Raw genomic sequence first — 17,232 nt, 5'->3', positions numbered from 1 at the left:
AATATATATCTCTATCTCACATACATCACATACACACACACTTTTTTGCATGTTTGTGAATTCTATTTCTTCCTCCCTCCCCTTCATTTTCCAGTACGTGTTTATTGAATTTTAACTAATCAGTAGGGATCAAAGTCCGGATTAGCAGAGAAAACATGAACCATCTGTTCCTGTCCCCATATAGAGATCGCTGATGGTGACAGCCCTTTATAAAACAATCACAGCACAGGGAACCCCTTTGATTCTATAATTGCGGTCATAATATTCTCTAGCAGCCAGCTGAATGTAGCATCATAAGTTTCAGCATTTAGGAATATAGTAAGTTATTTATGGGTTTTTGTGACAGGTAACTGATTATTTCACAGTATAAGATTGCCTGTCAGTGCATTTGCACACTCAGATTGTGTGCCAAATCTATTACATAGATCAGTGGACTTCAGATACAGGGGTCAGTCAAAAATGCCATCAATATACATGGTATGGGGTATATAAATATAAACTAGCTGTACTACCTGGATTCGCCCGGGTTAATAACTGTTAACAAAATAGAATGTATTAACAAAAATGTATTCTGCACACAAAAAACACAAAACAAATAGATAGAAAGGCAAAAACTAAGCTAATAGAAGCATTTCACAACATATATTTCAACACCACAGATATTCCACACAGATTTAACTAAATTGGCCAAGTAATGTGCTCCGTCTGTCTCTTTCCCCGTCTGTCTGTCTGTCTCTCTCTGTTTCTTTCCCCATCTGTCTCTTTCTAGGTCTGTCTCTTTCCCCGTCTGTCTCTATCAAGATCTGTGTCTTTCCCCATCTATCTTTGTCAGTCTCTTTCGAGGTCAGTCTGTCTCGGTCTCTTTCCCCATCTGTCTCGGTCTCTTTCCCAGTCTGTCTCGGTCTCTTTCCCCATCTATCTTTGTCAGTCTCTTTCCAGGTCAGTCTGTCTCGGTCTCTTTCCAGGTCAGTCTGTCTCGGTCTCTTTCCCAGTCTGTCTCGGTCTCTTTCCCAGTCTGTCTCGGTCTCTTTCCCCGTCTGTCTCGGTCTCTTTCCCCGTCTGTCTCGGTCTCTTTCCCCGTCTGTCTCGGTCTCTTTCCCCGTCTGTCTCGGTCTCTTTCCCCGTCTGTCTCGGTCTCTTTCCCCGTCTGTCTCGGTCTCTTTCCCCGTCTGTCTCGGTCTCTTTCCCCGTCTGTCTCGGTCTCTTTCCCCATCTGTCTCGGTCTCTTTCCCCGTCTGTCTCGGTCTCTTTCCCCGTCTGTCTCGGTCTCTTTCCCCGTCTGTCTCGGTCTCTTTCCCCGTCTGTCTCGGTCTCTTTCCCCGTCTGTCTCGGTCTCTTTCCCCGTCTGTCTCGGTCTCTTTCCCCGTCTGTCTCGGTCTCTTTCCCCGTCTGTCTCGGTCTCTTTCCCCGTCTGTCTCGGTCTCTTTCCCCGTCTGTCTCGGTCTCTTTCCCCGTCTGTCTCGGTCTCTTTCCCCGTCTGTCTCGGTCTCTTTCCCCGTCTGTCTCGGTCTCTTTCCCAGTCTGTCTCTCTTTCTCTCTCTCTGTCTATCCGTCTCCCCACCGACATTTATTACCTCACATATAAGCTTCTTATTCTATGAATGTCTTTTGTTCCTATAGCAACCAATCACAGCTCCTACTAAAAACCTGTAGTTCCAGGCTCCATTTACTTTAATGGAGGCATGTTTTTTGAAGCGTAACTGTAAAACGCGGGGTTACATTTTCCTGTTAAAACAGTCTACGATGTTCCCTGGGTCACATGGTGTCTGTGCAAAATTTCGTGATTGTAAATGCGACGGTGCGGATACACTTTGTTTCACTTTTTCCCTCAATATGTAGATAGGGGCAAAATTGATTGGTAAATTGTAACGTGCGGAGTTAAAAATTCACCTCACAACATAGTCTATGACGCTCTCGAGGTCCAGACGTGTGAGTGTGCAAAATTTTGTGGCTGTAGCGCCAACGATGCAGATGCCAATCCCGGACATACATGCACACACACACGCGCACACACACACACACACACAGCTTTATATATTAGATATACAGTGCGTTAGGAAAATATTCACCTATCCCTCTTCCTCCTGGCATTTTTCATGTTTTTCAACCTCACAACCTATAATTTCATAGTTTTTTTGAGGATTCGCAACAGTTCAAGTAAAGAACAGGTCTACAACTGTGAACATTTGGCTTTCCTGTTATTGTGAAGCAAAAAATAAATAGGACAAACTATCTGAAAACTTCAATGTGCATAACTGTTCACCCCCCTAAAGTCAGTACTTTGCAGAGCCTCCTTTTGGGACAATTATAGCTGCAAGATGCAGTGGATAAGTCAGAGCTTTCCACTTCTGGGATTTTTGCCAGGGCAAAACTGCTCTAGCTACTTCAAGTTAGATGGTTTCCTGTGATGAACAGCAATCTTCAAGTCTGACCACAGTTTCTCATTTAGATTAAGGTGTGAACTATGACTAGGCCATTCCAACACATTTACACTGTTCCCCTTAAAACAACTTGAGTGTTGTTTTAGCAGCATGCTTTGGGTCACTGTCCTGGTGGATGGTGACCTCCGTTTCAGTGTCTCAAATCAGTAACAAACAGGTTTTGCTCAAGAATATCCCTATGTTTTGTACCATCCACATTCCATTCGACTGAAAATATTCCCTGTCCTTGCTGCCAAAAAACATCCCCACAGCATGATGCTGCCACCACCATGTTTCACTGTGGGGATTGTGTTCTTTGGATAATGAGCAGTGTTGGTTTGGCGTCAGGCATAGCATTTACCTTAGTGGACAAAGTTAAATTTTGGTCTCATCTGACTACAGCACCTTTCTTCATACATTAGAGAAGTCTCCCCCATGTCTTTTGGCAAAAATCAAAAAGCCTTCCAATTTTTGGCTGTAAGTAAAGGCTTCTTTTTGGCCACTCTTCCATAAAGGCCACCTCTGTGGACTGTATGGTTTATTGTGGTCATATGGACAGATACTCCAGTCTCTGCTAGGGAACTCTGCAGCTCCTTCACAGTTACCTTCGGTTTCCAATTAATGCCTTCCTTCTCCGGCCTCAGAAGTAAGGTGGGCGGTCCTCTCTTGCCAGATTTGTTGTGGTACCATGTTATTTACATTTCATAATAATGGATTTAATGGTGTTCCGGGGATAATCAGAGATTGGAATATTTTTTTAGAACCCAACCCTGACTTATACTTCTCAACAACTTTTTGACTTGTTTGGAGATCTCCTTGGTCTTCATGGTGTTTTGGTAGTATCTTTTGCTTAATGGTGTTGCAGCCTCTATGGCCTTTCAGAAAAGTTGTGTATATATACCAACAGACCATGTGACAGAATGCACACAGGTGGACTTTCACTAAGCATGTGACATATGAAGGTAATTACTTGCACAAGAAATTTTTGCCTATATTATTTTTCTCACTTCACTTCCCTAACCTAGATTATTTAGTGCTGATTCATCACACAGAAATCGGATTACATAAATTTCTAAACATAGGTTGTAACAAAATAGGTAAAAAGTTAAAGGGGTGAATACTTTTGCAAGGCATTGTAGGTAAATGTATATTTATTTTTTACTAGTATAGTTTTATCCTAAAACATTTATTGCCAAGAACTTTATTCCTGATTAGTAGGGTAACCCTTCCCGACCTTTGACTCACCATTTGAGTCATGGCGGGATTCCGTTCCTGCAGTGCTGGTGACCGGGGTCACTGAATTGTCACCAGCGCTGCAGGTACGTGAGGACCTGTAGTTGACCCCAGGGGTGTGGCTTTGCCCCCCGTGGCTACGATCGCTCTGATTGGCAGTAGAAAATGAAAAAGTGAAAGTAAACTGCCAATCAAAGCTATTGCATTGTTTTGGGCTAAAAAAATGCCCCAAACAGTGCAATTCTGTGAGATCCAGCTGATGACGTGCTGCAGCAGGATCATACCTGGAGACCAGCAGACACTGCACCCCCACCAGCACTGATTGGCGTGATCGTGCTATGACGCGCAATCGCTCCAATCAGCGCGCAGTGGGGGCGGTCTGACCTTGTTGTGACCGCCCTCCCCAGGCTTGTTTTTGCCTGGGGAGCCCTCCCTCATCATGTCTGCTCCATGCCGTGATGGTACTTGTAGTACCTCACTGCCACCGCCCGATCGCCGCTTCCTGATCTTGCTGCCGCTGTAAGTATTACCCCTGCGCGCCCCCGTGCTGACCCTGTGCGCTCCCGATTTGTCGCCCTGCCCCAGCTGCCCGCTAATATGCCCGCCCCCGCCTGCCAATCTGCCTCTCTGCGTTCACTTGTAGTCGGTGTGATCCTTCACCCTGCAGTTCCTCTGTTCAGTGATCCTCCTGCTAAGGCTGGGGCCACACGGCCACACGGAGACTACTGCGATCCTCGCATGACACTCTGCTCACACTGGCAGCACAGTCGGAGCCGAGTGTCATTGCGACTGAGATCAGATAATGCGATCGGACCACAGCTGCGGTAAGCGGGCCAGTGCTGAGGAGGGGCAGTGTAATGCGAGTGCAGTGTGATTTTTCTCTCGCCCCATAGACTTGAATGGATGCAAGAGAAACAAGGATCGCATTGCACCCGAAGAATGCTGCGACTGTTTCCTCGGTCCGATTAGGGCTGAGAAAATAATTACTCATGGGTGCTGGCACATTGGTTAATATTGGTCCGAGTAGAATGCGATGTTTTATTACATTCCACTTGCTCCAATTTTCTCGCCGTGTGGCTTAGGCCTAATTAATACTCTGGCCCTGTGAGTATATTTTTTTTTGTCTGTATCCCTGCTCAATTTTTGGCACAGCTTTTCTTTTTGCATCTGTACCTCATGTCGCGTTTTGCACCCCATTAATTCGTGTGTCCTGCAGCGGCCGAGCGCTGATTGGGATGCACAGCATGGATCGGCATCCCTGCTCACGTTTGGGCAGGACTTTTTTTTTTGCGTCCATATTCCCCATCCATGTGTACGTCCTGAAGCGGCTGATCAGTGATGCACATCACTGCTCGGCATCCGTGCGTTTGAAAAGTCAAATGGCGCTCTCTCTCTTCTGAGCACCGCAGTGCGCTCAAACATTTGATTTCCACCACATATGAGTTATTTGTGTACTCAGGAGAAATTGCAGAATACATTTTATGGTGCATTTTTTCCTGATACCTTTGTGAGAAAAAAAGCTACATGGCTGAAGAAACAATTTTAGGTATTTTCACGGCTGAACGTTATAAACTTTTTTGAAGCCCCCAGGGATTCAAAGTGTTCACTAAACATCTAGATAAAATTCCATGAGGAGTCTAGTTTCCAAAATGGGGTCACTTTTGGGGGAGGGAGCTCCATTGTATTTTCGAGGAATCTACAAACGCGACATGGCATCCGCTAACTATTCCAGACAATTTTGTGTTTGAAAAGTCAAATGGCGCTCCTTACCTTCTGAGCCCTGCTGTGCCTCTAAACAGTGGTTTCCCACCACATATGAGATATTGGCGTACTCAGTAGAAATTGCACAATTTAATTTTATGATGCATTTTTTCCTGATACCCTTGTGAAAATGCAAAATTTTATGGCTAAAGTAACATTTTTGTGTAAAAAAGTAAAATTTTCATTTTTTCCTTGGCTTTGGTTCCTGTGGAGCACCTAAAGGGTTAATACATTTCTTGGATATGGTTTGGAGTAGAATGAGGGTTGCACTTTCTCTAAAAACAGTTTTTAGAATGGTGTCACTTTTGGGTATTTTCTGTCACCTCGGCCTCTCAAAGTCACTCCAAATGTGATGTGGTCCATGAAAAAAATGTTTTGTTAATTTTGTTGGAAAAATGAGAAATTGCTGATGAACTTTGAGCCATTCTAATGAAAAAAAAAAATTGTTTTGAAAATTGTGCTGGTGTAAAGTAGACATGTGGGAAATATTATTTAGTAACTATTGTGTGACATAACTCTCAGATTTATGGGAATAAAATTTCAAATTTTGAAAATTGCGAAATATTCGCCAAATTTCCAAAATTTTCACAAAAGCAAAAAATATTGGCCTAAATTTACCACTAACATGAAGCCCAATATGTCACGAAAAAACAATCTTAGAATCGCCAGGATCCGGTGAAGCGTTCCAGAGTTATAACCTCATAAAGGGACACTGGTCAGAATTGCGCAAAATGGCAAGGTCAGCAAGGTCAAAATAGGCTGGGTGGTGAAGGGGTTAGCATTCAATGCCAGGAAGCAGCTTCAAAAATGTAATAAAATAATATTATGCATCAAAAGGGGCACAGATACACATGATGGATTGCATTACATGAAAAATTATTAAGAAAACCCCGTTTATTTAACTTGAGATTGATCAAATCATTTTCATAAATAACAAATAAATTGCTCATTAAAGATTTATATTATAGGACCTAGAGTCGATTACAGGCATGTCTGTCAGTGACCAGGAAAACCAATGTCTGTACTGTGGTAGCAATTTAAGGTACAATCTAAGATATACACCACCCTGTATAAGAATATATGAACAAACTGCAAATAAAAGCTGTCATTTATGTGAGGTCTGAACGATTTATGACTGATCTGTGGGTGTAATTCATAACCTCTTCTGTAAAAATAAGAGCCCCAGTAACTTCACCCTTGGGTGGTCGAACAATACGAGGCTGTGGAGGTGACGTGACCACAAAGCGAGGCAGCTGACACACATCAGCACCAACATGGACGGCCAAAAGCAGCTCCATTTCAGCCAGTCTTGTTTGGCAGCGGCTCTGCACACACTCCTGGACAGCGAATACAGAAAGTAATGCATTGTGGAACATGTAGTTCCACTGAGGATTGTATCTAATAATCCTGGAAGACAAATGTAACTGAAATAAGAGCAGGGAATTTCAGCAAAGATGTATAACTGAAAATGTCACATATCAATATCACTAACATATTCTACATTTCTACTCTCAGCTCTGGCAGGACATGTCGCAAAAAAGAATCTCATATTTTTCTGTAGCGTAAAAATAATCAGTGCTTTTAAATGTCATCAGCCGGCCCTGGCTCAGGTGTGAAACAACCAGCCAGATACAAGGGATATATGTAACCTTAGCTAAAAAGATCCTAAAAAGAAACTACACATTCAATTTCTTAGAATAAGCCATTATGTGTGTGTGTACAAGAGGAACTATTTCTGGTCATACTATTACTGATATCCTGCATTTTTTCCCCCTCAGATCTCAAATTTGCAATTAACTGAACTGGTTGATAGAGAATAGCTGCTTTGAGGTCTCCCATAAACCAAGTTTGTGTTTATAGTTCCGTGCTTTCCTTAACCAAGAATCAGCAAAAACATTAGTGCATGCCCTCATCATCTCCCACCTAGACTACTGCAACCTCCTGCTTTCTGGCCTCCCTTCCAACACTCTTGCACCTCTCCAATCTATCCTAAACTCTGCAGCCCGCTTAATCCACCTCTCCCCTCGCTATTCCCTGGCCTCGACACTCTGCCAATCCCTTCACTGGCTTCCCATCGCCCAACGACTACAGTTCAAAACATTAACCATGACATACAAAGCCATCCACAATCTGTCTCCTCCTTACATCTGTGACCTAGTCTCCCGGTACCTACCTGCACGCAACCTCAGATCCTCACAAGATCACCTTCTTTACTCCTCTCTTATCTCCTCTTCCCACAATCGAATACAAGATTTCTCCTGTGCCTCCCATATACTCTGGAACACTCTACCTCAGCATATCAGACTCTCCCCTACAGTGGAAAGCTTCAAGAGGAACCTGAAGACCCCCTCTCTTCCAACCTCCAAGTCTACAACCTACAGTAACCCTCAGTCCAGTAGACCACTGCGCAACCAGCTCTGTCCTCACCTATTGTACCATCACCCATTCCCTGTAGACTGAGACCTCGTGGGCAGGGTCCTCTCTCCTCCTATACCAGTCTGTTTTGTATGGTTAAGGATTGTTGTACGTATACCCTCTTTCACTTGTAAAGCGCCATGGAATAAATGGCGCTATAATAATAAAATAATAATAGTTTGGCAGCAAACAGACCGACACATGGACGAGATTATACTGAGTAGTGCAGCTTGGAATCCAGCACTGCAGTGAGAAATTAGTAACTAAAGAAGATGCAGCAAGGATAGATTTCTCTGCATGTCCGTGCCTCTCACTGCTCCTCTCTCCTCCAACCCCTAACTTCTGTATAGACTGGAGAAAGAAGCGGATTTCACTCATAAGTTACAATACAAAATGTCTTATATTTGCTTATACTACTGATTTAGGCTAAATTTATTCAAAGCGCAATTTCCATTTTAACCACTTCCTGACATATCTATTAATGGTACACAAGGTTCCTATCTATGGAGCAGGTTCAGGAGCTGAGCCCGCACCATATCTAACAGATGCTGGTTATAATACATAGCTGGCATGTGCCTGTAACTACACAGGTCAGAGGGTGTTATAATCAATGTAGTTTATCCACTCAAATGCCATTGATGCTGGTGTGCGCTGTCACTGTCTTACACAGTCTCGTAGGAAGCTAATCAGAGGTCATGGCAGTGGGGGCCCATCGCTACCAACTTGGTCCTCTTATGAAATCCAGTGTGTGGGATATTTTCATGATTGTTTAATTTTTCTTTATTTAAGTGGTGAAAACAAATTGAAGGGAAAAAAAAAAAAAATGGAAAAACATACAAAAAAAATGTTGGTATTACAGCAATCTTACCAACCCAAAGAATCATGCTTCCATGTTGTTTATATAGCGTTCATTGTGCTGTCAAACCTGGGAGGGGGATGGGGGTTTGAACAATTTCACTGTATTGGAAAAAAAAAATCCCCATTTTCTCAGTATATTGAATAGTAGAATGAATGGTGCCATTCAAAACAGCGAGTCTTTCAGCAAAACACAAGCCTTAAGGCTTTATCGACAAAAATAGAAAAAGTTTATAACTCTTGGAAGAAGGGGAGGAAACATCAGCACAAAAAGTAAACATTGACTGATCAGGAAGAGGTTAAATACATACATTGGCATTATAACTGAAAATGCTTGAACAGTAATATCTGGAACAGCAGAACAGGCGCACTTAAGGGGGCTTTACACCCTACGATATCGTTAATGTTTGGTCGCCAGGGTCAAGTTGTTAGTGACGCACATCCGGCGTCATTAACGATATCGCAGCGTGTAATACTTACCAGCGACCTTAGGCGACCTCAAAAATGGTGAAAATCGTTCACCATGGAGAGGTCGTCCCAAAGTCAAAAATCGGTAAGGGTTGTTTAGCGTTGTGGTTCATCGCTCGTGTGGCAGCACACATCGCTGTGTGTGACACCACATGAGCGAGGAACGTCTCCTTACCTGCCGCCGGCCCCAATGAGGAAGGAAGGAGGTGGGCGGGATGTTACGTCCTGCTCATCTCCGCCCCTCTGCTTTGATTGGCCGGCCGCTTAGTGACGTTGCGGTGACGTCGCTGTGATGCCGAACGTCCCTCCCCCTTGAAGGAGGGATTGTTCGGCAGTCACAGCGACGCCGCCGACCAGGTAAGTATGTGTGACGCTGCGTAGCGATAATGTTCGCTACGGCAGCGATCACAAACAATCGCATGCGCGACGGGGGCGGGTACTTACACGCTCGCTATCGCTAGAAATTGCTAGCGATATCGCTAACGTGTAAAGCCCCCTTTACTGTTATATTGTAATATGGGAGAATATACAACGATTTGTTTCTTTAAAGCACCTGTTTGGAAAAATGTACAGCGTACAAAAATCACAAGGAAAAAAAACTGATCGAGGTTTCTTAAGTTATGGACCAAGAAATGAACATGCACATTTGCCATGGATTTTCTCATATTTAGTGATATCACTTATTCAAAAATCAGGACATGGTGAACAGTAACAAACCCACTACAATACAGTCTTGAGTTCCTACCTAAGAAAGGCGCCTCAGGGACACTACATGGAATCTACCTAAAGATGTAATTAGACCACCTCTCAGGAGATGAACAATTACACTGACTTGATAAAGAACATGACACGCTAGAGGAGAACACAAAACAAATATTACCATTTAATTACTATATAATTACTTTATGGTATCTGTATCGGTAATTCTACCTGGCAGGTCAGAAAGCGGCGGAACAACGTACAAGTATCGTGTATGTACAAGTGCCCTCTGCTGGTGAATTCTGGAAACTACAAGGACCAGGAACAAGGGCTTACTAGACATCCCACGTTCACTTATTACACCCTACAGGCCTTGTTCTTCCAATGAAAGCAAAGCTTATGCCACATCCAAAGCCACCGACTAGATGTAGCCAAGGGGGCAGAATAACAGAATACAAAGCGGTTGTCAGCTACATAATTAGAAGTATAGACTACTTGGACAAATGTTCATATCAGAAGAAGAGAAAGAAAAAAGTGAAATTATATAAAATAGTAATGTGCTGGGTTTTCACAGACATGTAATTATGGGAAGGAATAGAAGGTAAACAGTTCTTCTTAATAATTTCTGGGATGGCTTGCACAGTTGCCAACTTGACTTTTTATTTTTTCGACAGCTTATTAAAAATTTAAGGACAGACAATATTTTTTTGCGGACACATTGGAAAACCACAATAAATTATTGTGATCTATGTCTCCAGCCCATAATTCTGCTATGAAGACATCAGCTACATTCACTGTAAAGTTATTAGAATTAGAGTTAAAATAGTCTCTAGAAGTTAATTCAGTTTATTTTTTATGGAGAGGGCAAAAATGTGCCCTATTTGTACAAACGGTCACGGAATTTCTGGATTATTGGCAATCCAGACTGCTTGATAAATTAAATATGTGGCACAATTGAGTTTGCCATTTATATTTTTCTTTGAAGTGCAATGAAAACTTATTTCATGAATTTTGCAGGACTGAAAACATTTTATGCGCTAAGTTCCCATGATGTATCAAAGTTATATCAGAGCTAAGTAACAAGAAGTAGCTTAAGCAAAGTTTTATTTAACACAGGACATTAAATAGGAGACAAAACGCAGCTGAAAAAAAAAGTATAGAATACATAAAAATGCACGTAAAAAAATGAACTAAAAAAAATGCAAGTAACCTAATTTAGCTAATTTGTGCAGAAAATCGGCAGCATCAAAAATGAACCAAATTCTCATCATGAGAACTTGGCCTCAAAGTACATTAACCACTTAACGACCGCGGGCCGTAAAATTACGTCCTAGCGGTCAATGTTACTGCCCGCGGTCTGCTGGTGGCAGCATGCCACGATCGGCACACATCTCAGCTGATTTTCACAGCTGAGATGTGTGCCTACTAGGCACGAGCAGAATCGTTATCTGCTCGTGCCGTTTAACCCCTTAAATGGCGCTGTCAATATGTGACAGCGCCATTATAAGCGCGATCGCGGTAAACTTTTACTTACCGCCCGATACCGGAAGTCACGTGACGCGATCACGTGACTTCCGTTAGTTATCATGGTAGCACAGGGTCATGTGATGACTCCTGTACTACACATGAATTGCTCTCACTTTCGCTGTGCCAGCAGCACAGCAAAAGAGAAAGAGAGCGTATCTGCTGTTTACAGCTGTATAGCTGTGATCAGCAGATAGTGCAGAGCGATCTGAATGCTGATCGCAATAGCCCCCTAGGGGGAATAGTAAAATAAAAAAAAAAAAAGTAAAAAAAAAAAGTTTTAAAAAAATTAAATAAAAAAAACAAAAAACCTAAAAGTTCAAATCACCCCCCATTCGCCCCATTGAAAATTAAAGGGTTAAAAAAATAAAAAATACACACACATTTGGTATCGCCGCGTTCAGAAACGCCCGATCTATCAAAATATAAAATCAATTAATCTGATCAGTATACGGCGTAGCGTCAAAAAAATTCCAAACGCCAAAACGACGTTTGTCGCCACAACTTTTGCGCAAAATGCTATAAGAGGCGATCAAAACGTAGCATCTGCGCAAAAATGGTACCGTTAAAAACGTCAGCTCGAGACGCAAAAAATAAGCAGTCGCTGAGCCATAGATCCCGAAAAATGAGAACGCTACGGGTCAGGGAATATGGCGTAAAACGTGCGCCACTTTTTTCGGTCAAACTTCCGATTTTTTTTTAACCCCTTATATAAAAGGAAACCTATACATGTTTGGTGTCTACGAACTCGCACTGACCTGAGGCATCACACCCACACATCAGTTTTACCATATAGTGAACACAGTGAATAAAATATCTCAAACAATAGTGCTATCGCACTTTTTTTGCAATTTTTCTGCATTTGGAATTTTTTTGCAGTTTTCCAGTTCACTATATGGCAAAACATATGGTTTCATTTAAAAGTACAGCTCGTTCCGCAAAAAATGAGCCATCACATGACCATATTGACTGAAAAATAAAAAAGTTACGCCTCTCAGAAAAAGAATGGCGAAAAAAAAAACCCGGAAACCGAAAAAAATCGGCCGGTCGTGAAGGGGTTAAATTTAAAAAAGAACATTAAAAGATATATTGTAAGCCTAGAATCATTGCAGCCCCATTTATGTAGGTCCCTAACAAAAAGGAGACAACGCTGCACCCAACTGCTGCCACGCACCTAGGTTAAGGCCATCAGGTTGCTCCAAGGTTGTGTTATTCCTTGCACAGAGAATGCTATGGAGGGAGGCTAAAACAGACAAAGATGTAGTGTAGAATGCTATGGAGGGAGGCTAAAACAGACAAAGATGTAGTGTAGAATGCTATGAAGGGAGGCTAGCAAACTTCAAACTAAAGAAGAATTCAGAATTCATTAAACTGCTTGACAAGCTCTGCTTTAATGTAGTCTCCCATGCATCATTTACCAGCACTACTTGCAAACATGCCAAGAAATTGTTCAATAAATATGTATTTTTTTTTTTCTTTGAAAACCATGGTGTGAATTACCTACAATTCCAGGTAATTTTCCATTATTACAAATCTAATGCCTGTAAGGAGTGATTGCGATAATAGGTGTTTCTAGGGGGACCTGCCATTTAGACTTTTATATAGGAGTTCAATGTAGCATACTACACTAGGCCTGGCTGACTGCATGGAACTAAATATGCTTTAGGCCTGCGCCACACATCCGTGCCTCCGGCACGTGTTTGTCATTTTTTACACGTACCGGCGGCACGGAGACACGTACAGCAATGCTACCCTATGGTAGCAGGCACACACACGTAAAACCACACGGAACGTGTGTCCGTGTGCGTTTGTACGTGTGTGCGATTTTCAAAGCGCTGACATGTCAGTGTTTTCTCCGGCAGCACGGGTGTCACACGGCCCGCACCCGTACCACACGGGTGTAGTGTGGATGCGGTCCCGTGTGACACGCGCCGGAGTAAACACACATGTCAGGGAAAAAAATAAAAAACATTAACTCACCTTCTCCAGCCCTCCTGTCTCTGCCGCTGCTGCCTCTTGCTGCCGACCGCCGCTCATTATTCTCATTGAATATTCACTTCACTGCCTGGCAGCAGCAGCAGCGGGGAGACGGGAGGGCTGGAGACCGAGGATCAGCACCACGGACAGCAGCGCGGACATCAGGAAGGACCAGGTGAGTATAATAATTACCGGTTCTACGTGTGCTATCGCGGATAGCACACGTAGAACACACGTGGCCCGCACGTACCAGAGACACGTACTTACCTGCACGCAACACGCAGGGGAAATACGTGTCTCTCGGCACGTGCGTGAATTTCACGTGAGTGTGGCAGAGGCCTTATGTAGACTGTATGGAATACATTTGACTGCAGAAATTACTGGGAAGTGAATTTTAATGATGCTTCACGCCAATAATGCAGCTGATCTGAAAACCCTGACCATTCTTCCATACGTACTGAGGGACAATTTACCATTCTAAAGGCCCCGTTACACGAAACGACATCGCTAACGAGAGGTTGTTGGCGTAACGGAATTCGTGACGCACATCAGTCCTCGTTGGCGACGTTGTGGTGTGTGAAACGTACGAACGACCGGTAACGATCACAAATACTCACCTAATTGTTGATACGTCGTTCAAATCCCAAATATCGTTGATGGTGCTGGACGCAGGTTGTTCATCGTTCCTGAGGCAGCACACATCGCTACGTTTGAAACCCCAGGAACAACGAACACCGCACCTGCGTCCTCCGGCAACGAGGTGGGCGTCACTTTCCTGCGGCTGCTCCCCGCCCCTTCGCTTCAATAGGACGGCTGCCGTGTGACGTCGCTGTGACGCCGCACGAACCACCCCCTTAGAAAAGGGGCTGTTTGCCGCCCACAGCGACGTCGCTAGGGAGGGATGTGTGACAGGGCCTAGCGATAATGTGCGACACGGGCAGCTATTTGCCCGTGACGCACGAACGACGGGGGCGGGTGCTATCGCTAGCGACATCGCTAGCGATGTCGCTGTGTGTAAAGCCCCCTTAACATGTAATAGTTGGCAGATTCTGGATCATCCTATGCCATGTGATGTGTCACAGTTAGAACCTACAGTTTACTTTATGCCATGAACAATAGGATTTATAAAAGAATAATATACTTACTCCCTTCCCACGTACAATGTAAGAGATTTAACGCTCCCTCGACCCTTTTCCAGTGTTGAAGGTGAAAGAAAGCATAAGCTATTGCTTCACTGTCCCCTCTCTTCAGAATGTGTTCTGGGGGCAGTATTAAACTTTTCATTTCAAGAAGATACTAAGAAAAAAAAATATAACATTGTGTAAGAGTCATTAGGTACATTAGCCATGAATGAAAGTAAAAAAAAAAAAACACAAAATTTCGCTTTCTTCCTATTTCCTATAGAAAGTCAGCCGTACTGTATATTTACATCACAAATTGGACCATAAATCTGCGAGAATCTGAGCTTCCGAGATCTGAGATTTATTGTACAGGATGTGGATCTGGAGCATGCCTTAAAAGCTCAGTGTGAATGGGGTTTTTGCACATAAAATCAAACAAATTGGTCACATTTTCTTAGAACAGAATAATTGTGATGGTAAAACGGTTATTGATTGAACGCACTGATGAAATGTCAGTCTCAGGAAAGCAAGTGCACAGGTTATGGATAACATGGCTGCAGTTGCACGTACTTGTCATCTCTCTCTAAGAAGGTCACACACATCCTAAATGCTGCTTTACACGATGAGACATCGCTCAAGCGATCTCGTTGGGGTTCACGGAATTTGTGACGCACATACGGTCGCTTTAGCGATGCCGTTGCGTGTGACACCTTTGAGCGATTTTGCATCGTTGCTGCAGCAGTAACAAAGTTGTTCCTCGTTCCTGCGGCAGCACACATCGGTACGTGTGACATCGCAGGAACGAGGAACCTCTCCTTACCTGCGTCCCGCCCGCAATGCGGAAGGAAGGAGGTGGGCGGGATGTTCGTCCCGTTCATCTCCGCCCCCCCGCTTCTATTGGGTGGCGGTTCAGTGACGCAGCTGTGACGTCGCTGTGACGCTGAACGAACCGCCTCCTTAGAAAGGAGGCGGTTCGCTGGTCACAGCGACGTCGCAGGACAGGTAAGTAGTGTGACGGGTCTGGGCGATGTTGTGCGCCACGGGCAGCGATTTGCCCATTTCGCACAACCGATGGGGGTGGGTACCCACGCTAGCGATATCGGTACCGATATCGCAGCGTGTAAAGTGGCCTTAAATCTGATAAATGTACATTATTTTGTTCCTGAAAACGGGATACAGCTCTGAAATGCGTAGAACAATAAAATCAGATGTTTTAATGCCAATCGATCTTCAGTGATCTTCTGACAGCGCAGATTAACCCTTTTCTTCCATCTCCTCCAACGTTATCCTTCTGGGTTCTGCAGCAGCCATCTATATCATGTGGTTTTAGTGGTGGTGTCTAGAACACAACCGCACCAGGTTCGTCCACCTATTTAAATCTTTCTTGTACCACCGGTTAAGACACCATTTGCGCCCCCCTTCCCCGTCATTTCAGTTTTTACTACGTACATCCTAAATATAGAGAGAGGAAGCAATGATGCTCTGCCTATATGTATTATATCGCTTACAACCTTTTACCCCTAGGAAAAACAGTATCCCAAGTTTAATTCAGTACAACTGTGGGAAATGCAATTATGTAACTTTAATATGACATTAATAAGTAACCTTTCGGCTGGTTTCAGACGGCAGTGATCAATGTATTATCAGCCACCTGGATTTACATACTTTTGGCACATGTGGATTGAACTCCACCGCTCTATGAATTGCTTCTACGGCATTCATTTCTGCTGTGCTGAGCCCTCGCCGTGATGCGGCTTCTGGGGAGAATCTAGAAAGAACAAAAACAGATATCACTAAGAAAGAGAAACCTCTACACGAGAAATAATGTAGAATGATTTTTACAGATTGTGAAACGTTCTAAACTATTACCCCTGGTTTCTAAAGTCTAAATTTCCCGCTGTCTAGGTAGGGAGAATCACACAACAGTACAATATGCACATTCTGGCCATTTCATGGAATGATTCCTAGCACTTTCTTCTCAGAATGATGCTCACTACAGCTGGAGTGGTTATGTCCTGCCCCAGGGGGTCACTATATGCCCGGTTACCGGCACAGAAATCACTAGTATATAGGAAAGAAACCAGACCATGCAATCTCTTCCTCACCTCACACCTCACGGCTAACTCCAGAGCTGTACTTGGCAGGCAGACACCACAGGGAAAGCTGAGACAACCATTCCCCTGCCCTCCCAAGCTGGAGTCGCTGTGTAGGGAGGAAAGATGTTGCAGGTACTGGTCGATCTACAGGACAAAAAGAATGAAAACAAAAATTACTTGCACTTCTGTGAGTGCACACACTGAACAGCATGCTGCCGCACAATACTAGCTCGGCCTGCCCTAATCTAAGGGACGCTGCTGTTTATAGTGCCTTTACTTTGGGTGAGCCACTCCTTGGGTTCTCTTAACTATAGCAACATTGGAGTGCATTGCAAATTAACAAGACATGAAAACTATTATCCTCCCTCCTTGCTTAACAAAAATAATATAATAATTAAAAAAAGGACATTTCTTCAGCATATTTTATCGGAATATTAGGATTTGTCAAAATGCTACAGTAGCAGCATCTCTCAGGATAGCACTTGGCTCCAAAGTTGCTGTAATTGTTGTGGTCTATATCCATTGTAATAGAAGCCACACAATACTGCTCCCATGCTGAACACAGAGTCACTGGGCAGATTATAGAAGTGCAGGAATATATTTCCAACAGTAGAATATTCTAAGGTTTCAGTCTCTACTAAAAAGGTGGTTCAATTTAGTATT

General features: G+C 43.5%; 1 protein-coding gene across 4 annotated transcripts in view; it reads right to left on the bottom strand.

Moving 5' to 3' along the window:
* The window catches only part of ST7 (suppression of tumorigenicity 7), a 186,668-nt gene that overhangs the window by 13,466 nt on the left and 155,970 nt on the right, over positions 1-17,232 (bottom strand). For 3 of the 4 annotated variants that reach the window (XM_075342514.1, XM_075342518.1, XM_075342517.1), the window contains 2 exons: positions 16,139-16,241; positions 14,498-14,648 (listed from right to left, as the gene is read on the bottom strand). In XM_075342514.1, the coding sequence (XP_075198629.1) occupies positions 14,498-14,648; positions 16,139-16,241 (254 nt within the window). The remainder of the gene's footprint in view (positions 1-14,497; positions 14,649-16,138; positions 16,242-17,232) is intronic. The other variant, XM_075342515.1, reaches the window with a different exon arrangement.

The sequence above is a fragment of the Anomaloglossus baeobatrachus genome, chromosome 4 (genome assembly GCF_048569485.1).
Source record: "Anomaloglossus baeobatrachus isolate aAnoBae1 chromosome 4, aAnoBae1.hap1, whole genome shotgun sequence".
Taxonomy (NCBI): domain Eukaryota; kingdom Metazoa; phylum Chordata; class Amphibia; order Anura; family Aromobatidae; genus Anomaloglossus; species Anomaloglossus baeobatrachus.
The sequence above is the reverse complement of the archived record's forward strand: the minus strand, read 5'-3'. Positions and strand labels throughout refer to the sequence as shown.